The sequence below is a fragment of the Rhinoderma darwinii genome, chromosome 2 (genome assembly GCF_050947455.1).
Source record: "Rhinoderma darwinii isolate aRhiDar2 chromosome 2, aRhiDar2.hap1, whole genome shotgun sequence".
NCBI lineage: Eukaryota > Metazoa > Chordata > Amphibia > Anura > Rhinodermatidae > Rhinoderma > Rhinoderma darwinii.
In genome coordinates, this window is record NC_134688.1 from 127,842,760 (window position 1) to 127,859,944 (window position 17,185).

At 40.6% G+C, this 17,185-nt stretch overlaps 1 protein-coding gene across 1 annotated transcript in view; it reads left to right on the forward strand.

The window, feature by feature from the left end:
- The window catches only part of EPSTI1 (epithelial stromal interaction 1), a 112,283-nt gene that overhangs the window by 40,564 nt on the left and 54,534 nt on the right, over positions 1-17,185 (forward strand). The window contains exons 4-6 of the mRNA XM_075850243.1: positions 3,577-3,650; positions 12,301-12,384; positions 16,657-16,730. Coding sequence (XP_075706358.1) covers positions 3,577-3,650; positions 12,301-12,384; positions 16,657-16,730 — 232 coding nt within the window. The remainder of the gene's footprint in view (positions 1-3,576; positions 3,651-12,300; positions 12,385-16,656; positions 16,731-17,185) is intronic.

Consider the following 17,185-nt stretch of genomic DNA (forward strand, 5'->3'; position numbering starts at 1 on the left):
TACGCCCCTGACCTGGGAAACAATGGCTAATCGTTTTGCCTTCGGCAATATTATTGTGTTTTTGTGTGTACACCGTGTTCCAAATTATTATGCAAATGTTATTTTTCGCTGATTTTACTAAATAGTCGATGCAAATGACAGTCAGTATAATCTTCAAGCCATCAACCGTTGGAGTATAATGCAAATTTTATTGAACAAATCTCCTAATGATAACAGATTTTTTTAGACGTAAAAAACTCAAAATGCACTGTTTCAAATTACTATGCACAACAGAGATCAAAACATTTTAAAGGTTGTAAAGAAAACTAAAATGGTAATTTGTTGAATTTGCAGCATCAGGAGGTCATATTTACAGAAATCAAAAGCTTGTTCAATCAAAAAAAACTTAACAGGCAAAGTTACATGTTAACATAGGACCCCTTCTTTGATATCACCTTCACAATTCTTGCATCCATTGAATTTGATAGTATTTGGACAGTTTCTGCTTGAATATCTTTGTAGGATGTCAGAATAGCCTCCCAGATCTTCTGTTTTGATGTGAACTGCCTCCCACCCTCATAGATATTTTGCTTGAGGATGCTCCAAAGGTTCTCAATAGGGTTGAGGTCAGGGGAACATGGGGGCCACACCATGAGTTTCTCTCCTTTTATGCCCATAGCAGCCAATAACACAAATGTATTCTTTGCAGCATGAGATGGTGCATTGTCATGCATGAAGATAATTTTGCTACGGAAGGCACGGTTCTTCTTTTTGTACCACGGAAGAAAGTGGTCAGTCATAAACTCTACGTACTTTGCAGAGGTCATTTTCACACCGTCAGGGACCCTAAAGGGGCCTACCAGCTCTCTCCCCATGATTCCAGCCCAAAACATGACTCGGCCACCTCCTTGCTGACGTCGCAGCCTTGTTGGGACATGGTGGCCATTCACCAACCATCTACTACTCCATCCATCTGGACCATACAGGGTTGCACGGCACTCATCAGTAAACAACACGGTTTGAAAATTAGTCTACATGTATTTCTGAGCCCACTGCAACCGTTTCTGCTTGTGAGCATTGTTTAGGGGTGGCCGAATAATAGCTTTATGCACACTTGCAAACCTCTGGAGGATCCTACACCTTGAGGTTCACGGGACTCCAGAGGCACCAGCGGCTTCAAATACCTGTTTGCTGCTTTGCAATGGCATTTTAGCAGCTGCTCTCCTAATCCTATTAATTTGTCTGGCAGAAACCTTCCTCATTATGCCTTTATCTGAACGAATCTGAATCAGCCACAAATCTTTTCACAGTACGATGATCACGCCTAAGTTTTCTTGAAATATCCAATGTTTTCATACCTTGTCCAAGGTATTGCACTATTTCACGCTTTTCGGCAGCAGAGAGATCCTTTTTCTTTCCCATATTGCTTGAAACCTGTGGCCTGCTTAATAATGTGGAACATCCTTCTTAAGTAGTTTTCCTTTTATTGGGCACACCTGGCAAACTAATTATCACAGGTGTCTGAGATTGATTACAATGATCCAAAGAGCCCTAAGACACAATACCATCCATGAGTTTAATTGAAAAACTAATAATTAAATGTTTATGACACTTAAATCCAATGTGCATAATAATTTGCAACACAGTGTATATCAGCCCACCGATTACCTGGGTCCTCCGTTTTGGTTTTTGTGCACACGGACGTTATTCAAGTTAGTCTGAATGAGCTCTAACTTTGTAAATACTTTTTTATAAAAAATTAGTCTTTCCTTTTTAGATACAGCTGCTCTGTATTCTCTATACAGAGCAGCTGTGTCACGATCTGTGGGTATGTGGACCCACTAGGCCGCACCGCCGTGGCGGGGAGGCAGCTGGCCAAACAACAGAGTACCCAATTAATACAAAGTCCAGCACAAGGGATGATACCTGAATAGTCCAGACAGTCGCAGTGGCTAGGCACAGATGGAACTTCAGATGGCAGATGATGCAAAGCGTGGCAGATGACACCAGATGTGGTGTAACACAGCAGACGTGGTAAACGGCACAACACGACTAAACACTAAAGAGGGCACAGGAACGAATACAGCACGGGACACGGGTTACAGGTAGCAGGGCACGGGAACAGGAAACGACTAAGGGACCATTTGCAAGACTAACAGAGGAATACAAACAACGCTCAGGCAAGGAGTGAAAAGGCGGGGCCCTTTTTATTGTCCAGGAATCTGGGACTAATTAGTTAATTCTTAACATGTGCACGTGCTGGCCCTTTAAGGCCGGGAGTGAGCTTGCGTTCGCACCCTAATGATCACGTCAGGACCGGATGGCCGCATGTGCTGGCATCTCCGGAGAGTAAGACATTGGCAAGATGAAAGGGGTCTGCGACCGCGGCCGTTACAAGCTGTATCTTGCGCTATTCACTGAATCCGTCAGTCCCGCGGATCTGAAGAGTTCAGTGTCGGCTGGTCCTGCATGTCTCTGACACGCAGGATCCACCTGTAAACTATCACATCTAAGCTCATATCTTCCAACATTTTGTGCAGGCTCAATGTTTGCAGAGATCCTAAGATTACATTCACACAAGCGTGACAGATTTACGCGCATAAAAAAACATAAACGTAAATCTGTCCGTGTGCATTGTGTTTGACATCAGTGTGCTTTGCAAGTGGCATGCGTTTTTTTACGAACTCGCAAGCACTTCTTTCTTTTTTTTTCTTCAATGTAATTGATGCGTAAAACACAGACAGCACACGGATGTGCACCCTTTGACTTCAATGGGCGGCTAGGTGCGTGAAAATGCACCAATATAGGACATGCAGTCAGTTTCACACAACGGACACTAGCTGTGTGAAAACTCACGCATGTGTAAATAGCTCCGTTGTTTCAACGCACAGCACACGGAAGAGAATCACGCTCGTCTGAATGAGCCCTAACAGTAAAAAAGTTTTCAAAAGTGAACCTACCCTTTAAAGTTTGAACCTCCCAAAAATTATATATTTATTTTATGCTTTTATAAGTTTGGTTGTAAACAAAGTTCGGTATCCAATCTTTTTTTTCTGCTTAGAGGGATATTCCCAGAATCAAAATTTGTTACTTATTCACAGGATAGGTGATAAGTCTCTTATCTCTTATCACTAGCAGCCCCACTGCTGGGACCCCCACCGATCTATTGAACGGGGGGGGTCCCAAGCACAACCATAGTGAGAAAAACTTTGCATAGTGCATCAGACAAGCATGCGCCGTGGTGCTTTATTTAAAGTCTACGGGACTAATGGAGACAACCATGTATAGCACTCGGCAGTCCCATAGACATTGAATAGAGTGGCGGATACATGCTGGTCCGCCACTCAAGTCAAGCTCCTCCTCACTGCAGGGTGTGTAGTGAGGAGGAACGAGGAGCTCGGGACCCTCTTTCTATTGATCATTGGGGTCCAAGCAGTGGGCCCCCAAGTGATCAGACATTTGTCACCTATCCTGTGGATAGGTGATAAATGTTGATTCTGGTAATACCCCTTAAAAAAGTTTTGGTTTTCTGATGTCTTGGCTGAGCAACTATTTTTCATTTTGTTTGCTTATTCTGTGCTCTGCATTCTTTTGTAGGTGGAAAAATGACAGAATCCGAAGCACGACAGCAGCAGCAACAGATACAGGCTCAGTCCAAGTATCAAAAAATGGTTTGTTTGTGTTCCTTATTTGCTGCATGACTGTTCATCGTCTAAATATGGATGTAGCTGATGGCAACGCAACAAGTACAATATTACGGAGTTTGTCATGTGGGAGAGCTCACTGTAATGTCACAGTGTTTTATTTGTCATTTTAAATGTGCATTGTCTTAGCTCAGGGGCCGTTAACATATATCCGTTGCCCTTGTCAGTTTCCCTCCGGCGTGCTGCAGAAAATCCGGAGGGAGACTGATGCTAGAACGGATCCCATACCTTTCTTCTCCTGGAGCAGAATCCCCTGCTTTGAGCGTCGGCAATGCTCTGGCCAGAGATTCTGCTCCTAAAGGTAACCCCTGACGTCACTGTCAGGACCGTGATATATGGGGCTCCTCCTGGAGGGAATCCCCGATCAGAGCGTTGCTGATGCTCTGGCCGGGGATTCCGCACCTAGAGGGAGCCCCTGATGCCCCTGTCCATATAAGGACATTGACATCAAGGGCTCCTCCAGTAGGGGCGGTGGGTGGCATTACCTGCAGGGGGGCATAAGTAGCAGGGGGGCTTGAGTGGCACTATTCACAGGGGTCATGGGTGGCACTATCTATAGTGGCGTGGGTGGCGCTATCTACTAGGGGCATGGGTAGCACTATCTACAGGGGGGCGTGGGTGGTGCTATCTACAGGTGGTCATCGGTAGCGCTATCTACTGGGGGCCATGGTTGGGGCTATCTACAGGGGGCGTGTGTGGCACTATCTAACAGGGGGCATGTGTGGCGCTATCTGCAGGGGCGCATGTATAGTGTTATCTACAGGGAAGGGTGTGTGGAGCTATCTACAAGGGGGGGATGTGGCGCTACCTACAGGGGGATGTGTGGCATTACCTACAAAGTGCATGTGTAGCGCTATCTACAGGGGGTGTGTGGCGCTATTTGCAGGGGTGTGTGGCACGATCTACAGGGGGTGTGTGTGGGGCGCTATCTACAGGGGGGTGTGTGTGGTGCTATCTACAGGGGGCTGTGTGGCTCTATCTACAGGGGGCTGTGTGGTGCTATCTACAGAGGGCACTGTGGCATTATCTACACATTGCCCTGTGGCATTATCTGGTGTGGAGTGGGTAGAACAGGGTGGGATTGGGTAGCTGTAAAGGCGCCAAAAATTAGCAACTCCCTGAAGTTAGGGCTAGTGTTTGGCGTCTTTGCAGGTTCACAAGGCTGCTTCGAAGATCTGAGGTGAGGTGAGTGGACAGCAGCTGCCTTCTGGGCTCTCCCTCTCAGCGCTGGCCTCGGCAATGCACTTAATATGATACACGTGACATTATAAAGTGTGTCAGACTTCAGTGTAGCGCCGAGGCCGGAGCAGAGGAGAGCCCTAACATGGCAGTATCACGTTAGAAGTTTTGTGAAATGACAAGTACACAACATGTATCTAATCTATCATGTATTTAATCTATCACAAACTATGCACCTCTCTGATAATATTGGTACATTTTCAGACCCTAGACCACCTTTTGGTGCACCATTGTGGTAAAAACTGATGTTAAAAACGGATGGTAAAAACTGATGACATCTAACAACAACCAATGACAACTGATAATTTTGTAGTAAAAATTTTGAAAAAGCCTGATGGCAACTGCTACATTTAGCATCTGTTTTTGCATCTGTTATAATCAGGGACTAAAAAAACCTGATGTTGTTGCAACTGATATACTTGAACGCACCCTTATAGAAAGTTATCACAATGCACAAACCATATGCACAAATCATACCAACATTTGAATCCCAAATAGCAATACATTTTAACAGGAAATGTTATGGTGACAACATAACGAAAATTAATCAATTTTTTCCACTTGGTTACTTGGACATTGTGAATGTCAATGTTGTAGTTATCTCACGTAGCATTTAAGCGGGGAATGCAATCAAGAGGAACAATAGGTCACTGGTGGATTTTGAGGAGTCCCTTTAATACCACTAGTGTCTCAACATAAAGGCAGAGTCCATTCTGCCAGGGCTGTGGCGGCTATAGAATGGCATGCAAAATCATGACATCATTGAGCCATGACTCTGTTAAGTACTAAGTACATGTTTGCTAGCCTGTATGGGAGTATGGAATAGTAAGTTTTGGCAGAGTCACTGCTTGCGGCTGTGTTAGAGGGATACTTTATTTGGGCAATGTTTTGCACTTAAAAGAGTTGCCTGACTAAGAAAACACCCTCTGGAAAAAAAAATGGAAATGGCCCCGACAATCAGATAATTGCTGTGGGTGTGAGTCTGACTCCTTGCAGCCATGGCAACCAGCTAATATTGCTGGGGGTAGCTTTGTAGTGTTACATGGTGCTTATCAATGGGCAACCTTGTAATACATAGCCAAGATGAGACTGCCAAAGTGGTAGCTGCTCTAACTCAGTGGCACTCCACTCAATAGCACTATTCATTTGGGTAATATATGACACTCTAATAATCGTACCCACTATTTATCGGGACATGGTATGTTACTATCTGAGCACTATATGGACTATTGTATGCACTATTAATCTAAGTATTGTGTGACTATGCTGGCACTTGTTTAAACATATGGGGGTGTTATTTTGGGCACTTTTGTGGCTTGTTATTTAGCCTATAGACGACAGTATTATCTGAGCACTGTATGGCGTTAACCCCTTAATACCGAAGGTATTTTAAACCTTAATGACAGAGCAATTTTTTAAGTATTTCCATCGTCGCATTCAAAGATCTATTACTTTTTTATTTTTGTGTCAACATAGCTGTATAAGGACTTTGTTTTTGCGGGACAAGTTGTATTTTATAATAGCACCATTTTGGGGTACATATAATTTATTGATTAATTTATATGGATTTTTTTTATGTTTTCCTACTTTTACACAGTAAAAACTAATTTTTTTCAAAATTATATGCTTTTGTGTCGCCATATTTTAAGAGCCATAACTTTTCTTTCTTTTTTGACCGATGCAGCTGTATGAGGGCTTTTTTTTTTTGTGGGACGACTTGTACATTGATAAGCTGGTGACAGATTCTCCTTAATGGTGGTATTACTTGGGCTCATTGTGACTGAATTATTGAGCACTGTATAGAGACATTATTCGAGTACTCTATGGCAGCATTATCTGAGCTTAATAATTCTTAACATTTCTTAATTTTTTTTTTGTAAGGCTGCAAATAAGCCAAACAAACTTACAGAACATAACTTTGTAGCTTGTTATGCTATGTCCTGTAACTAAGTACTATGGCTTATGCTATTACCATGCTATGCACTGTCGTTGATACTATTATTTATGTAATATGGCTAATACCATTATCATATTTAAGAACTATGGTGGGCACCACTGCTGCATCTGGATCCGAAGCATGGCTACGGCAAAGTTAAAAAAAAAAAAATTCACATTTTCACCCTCCCCTCTATATTGGTATGCTAAGAGCACCATTCCCCCTCAGAAATTTCTGACAGAAATGAACCTAGTTGGAGTTTCATTATGTTCCCTTCTTAATAAAATGATGGATATTTAAATACTAACTGATTCAATTAGAAATGTGAAAGGTTCTTTATTATAGTACGGAAATACACAACTGAACATTTGAGGCATTAAAATCATAAACACAAAAGACACAGGGGACAATTATTTTGTAAGGAAAATATTTTTCATTCTTTTTGATGAACAAGTAATTTATTAAATCTGTATATTACTGTGATTTATTGTGTAATCACAACTGAACAGCAAGAGTAATAATGTAAGTGATTATTACCTCTGTCACATCTCCTTTGTCTATATTTAACACTGTAAATGTTACATTTCAGCAAGATTTAAACTCTTTGTTGAAAATATTCTGAATACATCTAATCACAAAGAAAAGAAAATGCAGCCTGGGGTAGACATATTCAATTTCGTCATCGACACTTGAGCAGCTGCCGCATAAAAAAATTGCTTGCTTTTATTAAAAGCTAGCCAACATGGTACATAGGCAGACATACGTGGTTGGAAGATCTACAAGAGTCCACAATAAATTTTCTTAAACTAGTCTTTGCATCTCCTCAGTAGACAACAGTATATATGCTCAGTATTCTGTGCTGGATGCGTACAATATTATTCTAGACTGTATAGTACAGTAAATAAACTGGAATACATTTATCCAGACTCTATAATAAGTGAATACCAATCAGCACGAAGGATGCCATAGGTCCTGCATCAATCAATAAAGTAGTTAGGGGCATAGGTCTTGGGGCTTGTGCCCCTGATCTTTTAACCCCTTCCCTCCGCAGCCCTTTTTCAGATTTTCATTTTCGTTTTTTCCTCCCCACCTTCCAAAAGCCATAACTTTTTTATTTTTCCGTCAATATAGTCCTATGAGGGCTGGATTTTTGCAGGACGAGTTGTAGTTTTTCGTAGCACCATTTATTGTGCCATATAATGTACTAGGAAACGGTAAAAAAATTATTTGTGGGGTAGAAAATGAAAAAAAAAAACTGTGATTCCTCCATTGCTTTTTGCGCGTCGTTTTTACGGAATTCACTGTGCAATTAAAACAACATGTTAAATTTATTCCTTGGGTCAATACGATTACGGCGATACCAAATATATAAAGTTTTTGTTATATTTTACTACTTTTACAAGTAAAAACCTACGTGTAAATTTTTTTATTTATTTTGTGTTGCCAAATTCCGAGAGCCATAACTTTTTTATGTTTCCGTCGATTAAGGGGTATGAGGGCTTATTTTTTACGGAATAAGCTGTAGTTTTGAATGATACCATTTTGGAGTACATGCGATGTTGTGATCACTTTTTATTTCATTATTTGTGGGAGATTAGGTGACCAAAAAATAGAGATTCTGGCGTTTACATTTTTTTTTTTACGGAGTTCACCGTGCGGGTTAAATAATGATATATTGTAATAGTTCAGACTTTTACGGATGCGGCGATACCAATTATGTTTATTTACTAATTTTTCTGCAACGATGGATCACCTAGTGATACAACTGAAAGTTACAGGCATGCCACGGCCATCGGCCATCGGCCATAAAGAGAAGTTCATTATGCTTAAAGGGAATGTGACGCTAGAAAAAAATGTATTTTTTTTTTAGTTAAACAATTAGTGTATAGGTGATTAAACATTGTTCTAATTTTTTTAATTTTTTTCACGAGTCAGGAAATATTATAAATTAGATTCTAATTTATAATATTTCCCAGTGCTGGTCACTAGATGGAGCAATTCCCAAAATTGCAGCATTGCATGTGGTAAAGCAACCACATTGCTTTATGCTGCAAAATTTGAGAAAACTCACTCGCTCTAGTGAGCTCTCAGAATCCCCCCTCCTTTATCCTGGCTAGTGCCGGGAGAAACGAGGGGATTGAACGGTCAAACCTCCTACACTGTGTGTCGCCATTTTTTGTGCTAACACACAGTGTAGTAGGTTTACATACACTAGTAAACACACAGTAAAACACTTACATACACAGAAATAACTTACCTGCTCCAGTCGCCGCCGCTCCCTCCGGTCCGTCTGCTACCGCCGCTCCAAGTGCACAAGTCCGGAAGCCGCGACCGGAAGTAGTAATCTTACTGTCCGGCCGCGACTTCCGGTCTATAGGAAAATGGCGCCGGACGGCGCACAGTTCAACTTGGACTGTGTGGGAGCAGCGCATGCGCCGTTCCCACACAGACGGCGTACAGCATAGTGGATGGAACGGGCCCCGTTAGCATTCACTATGGGACTGTAGCTGCCGTATTCCATGTCTGTATGTGTTGTTAATTGACACATACAAAAATGGCAAAAAAAATGGCAGCCCCCATAGGGAAGAAAAAGTTCAAAAATAAAAAAAAGTAGAACACAAACACACAAATAAATATAAAAGTTTTTAATAAAACACTAAAATCAAACTGATGTAAAAAAAAAATTCTTCGTGACACTGTTCCTTTAAAGAGGCTCTGTCAACAGATTATAAGTGCCCTATCCCCTACCTAATCTGATAGGCGCTGTAATGTAGATAACTACAGTGGTTTTTATTTTGAAAAACTATCATTTCTGAGCAAGTTATGAACAATTTAGTGACCAACTGGGCGTTTTTTACCTCACGCTGTTCAGTGAAACAAGCTGGGCATGCATGAAGAGAAGTGTATGATGCTGATTGGTCACTGATTGGTCAGCGTTATACACTTCTCTTTACAACACTCACATGGTAAAAAGTTAAAAAACGCACAGTTGGTCATTAAGAACTAATTAGCATAAATCTAAAATTGTTCATAACTTGCCCAAAAATGATTGTTTTTCAAAATAAAAACCACTGTAGTTATCTACATTCCAGCACCCATCAGATTAGGTAGGAGATAGGGCACTTATAAACTAGTGACAGAGCCTCTTTAATTTGGACAAAACCAGAAATACCCTTAACCCGTTAGTGACCGCCAATACGCCTTTTAACGGCGGCCACTAACGGGCTTTATTCTGATGCATATGCCTTTTTACGGCACTGCATCAGGATGAGTAAACAGAGCAGGGAGCTGTCAAATCTCCCTGCTCTCAGCTGCCAGAGGCAGCTGAGGGCTGGGGGCGTCCCTGCTCTGCCGTGTGAGATCGATAAAAGTATCGATCTCACATGTTTAACCCCTCAGATGCGGTGCGCAATAGCGAGCACCGCATCTGAGTGGTTTTGGAGAGAGGGACGGAGCTCCCTCTCTCTCCCACCGACACCCGGCGATAAGATCGCCGAGTGTCTGTGTCTTCTATGGCAGCCGGGGGCCTAATAAAGGCCCCCAGGTCTGCCTGTCATGAATGCCTGCTAGATCATGCCTCTGGCATGACCTAGCAGATGCCTGTCCGTTTTAAACGGACAGGCAGTAATACACTGCAATACCGAAGTATTGCAGTGTATTATAATAGCGATCGGAGAATCGCATATTAAAGTCCCCTAGTGGGACTAGTAAAAAAGTAAAAAAAAAAGTTTAATAAAGTTAATTTTAAAAAAAATGTGAAAAAAATGTAAAACCCACCTTTTCCCCTTACAAACTGCTTTACTATTAAAAAACCAAAATAAATTAAAAAAGTTACGCATATTTGGTATCGCCGCGTCCGTAACGACCCCGACTATAAATCTATTACATTATTTAACCCACACGGTGAACACCGTAAAAAATTTAATAAAAAACTATGGAAAAATTGCTGTTTTCTGTGAATCCTGACTTAAAAAAAAAGTCTTCCCGCAAAAAAAAAGCCCTCATACAACTGCATTGGCGGAACAATAAAAACGTTACGGCTCTTCAAATATGGAGACACAAAAACAAATAATTTAGAAAAAAAAAAGCGTTTTTACTGTGTAAAAGTAGTAAAACATACAAAAACTATACAAATTTGGTATCGTTGCAATCGTAACAACTCGCTGAATAAAGTTATTGTGTTATTTATATCACACGGTAAACGGCGTAGATTTAAGACGAGAAAAAGCGTGGCGAAATTTCAGGTTTTTTTCTATTCATCAACAAATAATATGTCCCCCAAAATTGTGCTATTAAAAAATACAACTTGTCCCGCAAAAAACAAGACCTTATACAGCTATGTCGACACAAAAATGAAAGAGTTATAGCTCTTGGAATGCGATGATGGAAAAACGTAAAAAATGGCTTGGTCATTAAGGTCTAAAATAGGCTGGTCATTAAGGGGTTAAGGGGGTTATCCGGGGAGCAAATAAAAAAACAAAACAAAAACAAACTTGTCCAAAGATATTTATATAACATCTAACTACTTTCCCTGCAGTAATTCACATTTCAGCCTTACTCGCCCATCCCCGATGTAATGCTGTAGCTGCGAACAGATATCTAGATAATAGGCTGGAGTTGTAATTTCAGTGCACTCAGTCAAATACAGATCAAAACATGCACTTCGCTGCTCGATCTTATGTGTATCTCCGCCTACCCCAAGTACTGTTCACTAGCGCAGGTGTGCCCTCTGTATTCCCGGCACTCTGTGACACACAAGACTCCCCTCACACTGGCCACAAGTGTCCCCAATAATAAAACTTTTTTATTTGCGGATCAGTGATTAGCGTGCGCTATTGAATATAGCTAGCAACATTTTATAATTCTGGGTAATGCAGTCTAGGACAGCTGTTAAAGAAGAGAGCAGTCTCCCCTTCAGATGTGTTGGTGCGTCATCATCCCACATAACCGCTAGGGGGCTGGCACTATGATGTCCCTGTAGAAGTAAGCTAGCTTGCCCGTCATGTGGGATGATGATGCACTGACACATCTGTCGGTGCGTCATCGCTGCATAAGGACTACAGGACTTCCGGTGACCCAGCAGCGTATTGCCAAACGGACAAACGTCACAGTAAAACAAACACAAATACATTAGTAAATGTGCCCATATTCAACATTTATTTCATTTTGAGAACATTTTTGCTCCCTGGATAACCCCTTTAAGCTTTGGTTTTCTAATTTATTTTAGCATTGTAGATCATAATTTGTTATCTAATTATATTTTACGATACAATGACAAATTTTTGGTTAATTGTTTTATCGACTGTAGATCATATTATATACTTATGGCCAACAGTAGAGTCTATGCTTACGGATCAACAGATTGAGAAACCTGGGTTATCTTCCTCTAGCATATTTCCTAAAAATTCTCTAAAAAAAACTGAATGTGAGGTTTCTGTGCAGCTCCAGAGAGAAGAATACAAAAGAAAGCAAAAGGAGGAGGAGGAGGCCCAGATACAAAAGATGAAAGACATTCAGAGAAAAAAGGTGGGTACATTTTGTTTAAAATAATGTTATATTGTTTTAAACCCCTTTATACATGTGGAATCTAGTCATACTGCCTGTGGTGGAAAAGTAGATTTCTGGTCTGTTCTTTTTCCCTGGTGCTTAAAGTGCCAAAGACAAAATTGTCTGTCAGTCCATCAATTGCAGCATGCGTGCTTCACAGTATCAGAAGTTTAAGGTTCTAACGCTCTGGTTTTGGTGCACTTTTGTGCCGTGATTACCACAATATGGTGGTAAAATGCAGCGTTTTAGACACAATTTAGTAAAAAAAAGTGCCGCTCACGGTAGTTGCGGCACAAAAACGAACCAAAACCACAGTGTGAGAACCCAGCCTGAGGTGATCAATAGGATTCTGACTTTTAGTTCTTTCTTGCTCAAGCTGGAAAATGAAAAAAAAAAAAGACAGGATTTCAGTTATTGCAATCAAGTTTATGTTTTTGACAATTCTCTGTCATTGCTTTGTAGAAATGCTCAATTTTCATTGATTAGTTTACTGTTTAGTTTATTCACATCGACGTGAACAACCAAAAACCAGAAAGGAGGCAGCACAATCCACTTTGGGTGAATAAATGACAGATAAAACCTCTGTATGCCTCCATATAAAATCAGAGTCATACAGGGAAATAATATAGCCCCATAGGCTTAGAGCTTGTACGGAGCCATAGTTTTGCTGAGTGCATTGGCCCCAAGTACCAGTAAACCATGCACCTACATAAATCAATTACCACTTTTCTGCTGTATTTTCTGTAAGGGTATGTGCACACGATGAGAGGCTTTTACGTCTGAAAAGACAGACTGTTTTCAGGAGAAAACAGCTGCGTCATTTCAGACGTAAAAGCTCCTCCTCGCATTATGCGAGGCGTCTTTGACGCCTGTAAACTTGAGCTGCTCTTCATTGACTTCAATGAAGAACAGCTCAAATTACGTTGCAAAGAAGTGCCCTGCACTTTTTTGCCGAGGCAGTCAATTTACGCGTGGTCGTTTGACAGCTGTCAAACGACGACGCGTAAATGACAGGTCGTCTGCACAGTACGTCGGCAAACCCATTCAAATGAATGGGCAGATGTTTGCCGACGTATTGTAGCCCTATTTTCAGACGTAAAACGAGGCATAATACGCCTCGTTTACGTCTGAAAATAGGTCATGTGAACCCAGCCTAATAGTCAAGTGAACAGCCAGTTATACGATAACAGGTTAACTAATAAATCTGACTCGTCAACATTATTGCCTGCAACACATTCATTATATACACTGTTATATATGCCTCCAAATTTAATTCAAATAGATTTTTCGACTTGTGGCCATAATAACTGTGGACTGTGCCATTTACATTTGTAATACAATATTCAACATTCAGCATTTGTTGCTCCTAGGTGTGGCCATTTTACCATGAATTATTAATTAATGATTCATATATAAAAGAAAAAAATAGAGTAATGTTTTAAAAATATATATTTATCTTGGTTATGCTAAATTAAAAAATGTGATAGTTGAGCTGGATGAAAAGAGGTGAAAAACTCCAATAAGGAAAACATTGAAGTACATCCCTATCAACAAGTCAGGACAGAGGAGTCCAGTTATAAAAAACATTAAGACTACAGTCTGACTATACAGTGCGAGTATTCTAGATTACAGAAGCAGTTTGTAATTAGTTAAGGCAGGGGCCCTAGTGGATAGTGCCACACACACACTCTCCTGTAGATAGCACTACACCTCCTCCCTGTACATAGGGCTAATGGGGCTCCCTAGAGGAGCCCCTGACATCACTGTTCGACGCTCTGGCTGGGAATTCCGCTCCTACTGACGCCCCATATATGAACAGTGACATCAGGGGCTCCTCCAGGAAAGGAATCCCCAGCCAGAGCGTTGCTGACGCTCTGGCCTGGGATTCCGCTCCTGGAGAAGCCCCTGGCAACACTATACATATATGGACAGTGACGTCAGAGGCTCCTCTAGGGAGCCCCAATAGCCCTATGTACAGGGAGGGGGTGTAGTGCTATCTACAGGAGAGAGTGTGTGGCACTATCCACTATGGGTGTGTGTTTGGCACCCTTCTACAAGGAGGCATGTGTGGCACTATCTCCTGGGGAGGAGTGTGGCAGTATCTACAAGGGGGGGTGTGGCAGTATCTACAAGGGGGTGTGTGTGGTCCTATTTACAAGTGGGCTGTGTGGCACTTTCTACAAGGGGGGTGTGGCAGTATCTACAAAGGGGGCTGTATGGCACTATCTACAGGGGGGCTGTGTGGCACCATCTACAAGGGGGGTTGTGTAGCACTACCTACAAGGGGGGTGTGTGCGGCACTATATACAACGATGGTGTGTGGCAAAATCTACAGGTGGGTGTGTGGCATTATCTACAAGTGTTCATTATATCACCATATAGTCTCATTAGCCTCAGTTATACAATCTATTTTAGTCGGGCACTGACCACTTTAATTAATTTTCTTTTAATTTATTGTTATGTTAACTATATATTAGAACTATATTGCTTGTAAAATGTACAAATGGTTTTATGCTCGAGTTACATAAAAATAAAAAAAGCTGAAAAAAAATGACATCTCATTAATTGGTAGTGAAAGCAAACATGGTGAGGGGGAAGAAGATGTCAGGAAAAAAGTTTGGGTATATGTTTTTTTAACATGGCAGCCCATGTGTGATGTATGCTACTGTATGTCATACGTAACAGGCATCCATCATGGGCTTTTAAATATACCCTTTAATGACGATGTATATGTTAAATGGATACCATTATAGTCTATGGGTGACTTATAGACTCTCATGACCCCATTTCAGGATGTATCCATTTAATTGATACCATGAAAGTCTATGGTGACGGATGCCACTGTTGGGCATCCATCACAGCCTTTGTTTAATGTATACATTGGGGGTTTTTCCCCCACATATACATTAAACGTAGGCCAAAAAAAAACTGATGTTAAAAGGGCCTTAAACAAGTCCTTCAGTCAACGAATTGGCAACGATTATAATATTTATGGTGGACCAATAAAACATCCTTTTTGGGGTTTTTTTGGAAGCAAAAATAATGTATTTAACAAATACAAAAAATACAGGGGAGATTAGAAAATATACAGGATATATTTCATATTATTTTTTTTTTTACAATTTGTCTCTTGGAGGAGCCCTCACGGTGTATCGGTCCTCCAAACCTGAGTCAATAATATTATATAACCTAATGGGAGGTTCTATTACTGCCCTAGTACCACAATCGTAAACACTCTCATACCAACTTTGGCAACAATTATAATAGAGTGGACCAATAAAACATCCTTATTGTTATATTGCAATTCCATGTGGGTTCTCTGTACTCCAGCTGTCAGCCAATGGAGGGTGGGGTGTCTTCTAGTAGGCAATGTGCCATTGGCCCTGTGCTGCCTCTACTATATTATACTATTAGCTAAGGCCTCATGCACACATCCTTCTCTGTTTTCACGGCCGTAAAAAACTGATACGTGTGTTCATTTTGAAATACGTATGGTTTCCGTTTTCACTCCGCATCCATTCTGTTGCTTCTTATTTTGCGTCCGTTGTGCTTCCGTATGTCGTCCGTTTTATACGGTCTGCAAAAAAACCAGAAGGAAGTAAAATTGAGCTGAAATGATCACTTCACAGGGAACACCTGAATATTTGGGCCGCCCTGCCGTTACTGGGCAACGGATCTGCAAATAACTGACCGCACACAGATGCCTTCCGTGTGTGGTCCGTTATTTTGACAGACCCATAGGCTACAATGGGCGAGACGGAACCTCAAAAACGGTACAGGAGTAGCACATGTTCTATTATTTGCGGAACGGACACATGGATCCGCGAAAAATAACGGAAGTGTGCATGGTTCCATAGAAATGAATGAGTCAGTGTGCTATCCATTAAAAAAAATCACACTGAAGAAAATCACTGAAGTGTGCTTGAGGCCTTAGTATACATTATTATGCTACACAAGACAGCCAGGTTAAAAAAAAAAAAAGAAGCCAAATAACTATAGAGCATATTTAAATATATTGTATGCAGAGTGCAGGCCATATAAATATATTTGCTTGATTATTTTATTCGGTAAATGTCTAGCACATTTATATTTACTTTGAGTTTCCATTAGGAAGTTTCAATATCGCTCAAGATGCCCTAATAATAACTAAGCACATTTTTGGGTTATATTTAGACTAGTGTAGCAAATATACATTGTTAGTGTACATTGTTCTAGTCAAGCTATTTATTTTGTTCTCTGTAATTACATTAGGCTGAAAAATTAGAAGAAAAAAGATGCCAAGAGGATTTGGAAAGAAGCCAAAGATGGCATGAAGACAGATACACGTAGGTTAAATAGTTCAATCTTCATAAAACATTACCCAAAAAATGTAAATATTTACTGTAACAATGGTACAAAGTACAAAACATACAATTGTATTATCAATCTATTTATACGCATACTGTATACATTTATATATATATATATATATATATATATATATATATATATTTATATATATATATGTCGGTTTTGGTATCTGGTGAGGCAATGAAATGTACTGTGAAGGTGGAAATTGCGCAATTATATTTTTAATTCTGCTTGATTGCTACTTAGAGCAACTGTCACTGATTTACTTGAGGTGTGGAGTTAAGCATAAACTAATTTGTTCTCCTTACTGCTTATGAAATTGTCAGTTTTAAATTGAAATATATAAAAAGAGAGTAAAGTCAAAGAGTATAATACTACTAAAGACCATGTAGGAACTACTACAGAAAATAGTGGTGTGAGCAGCCAAAAT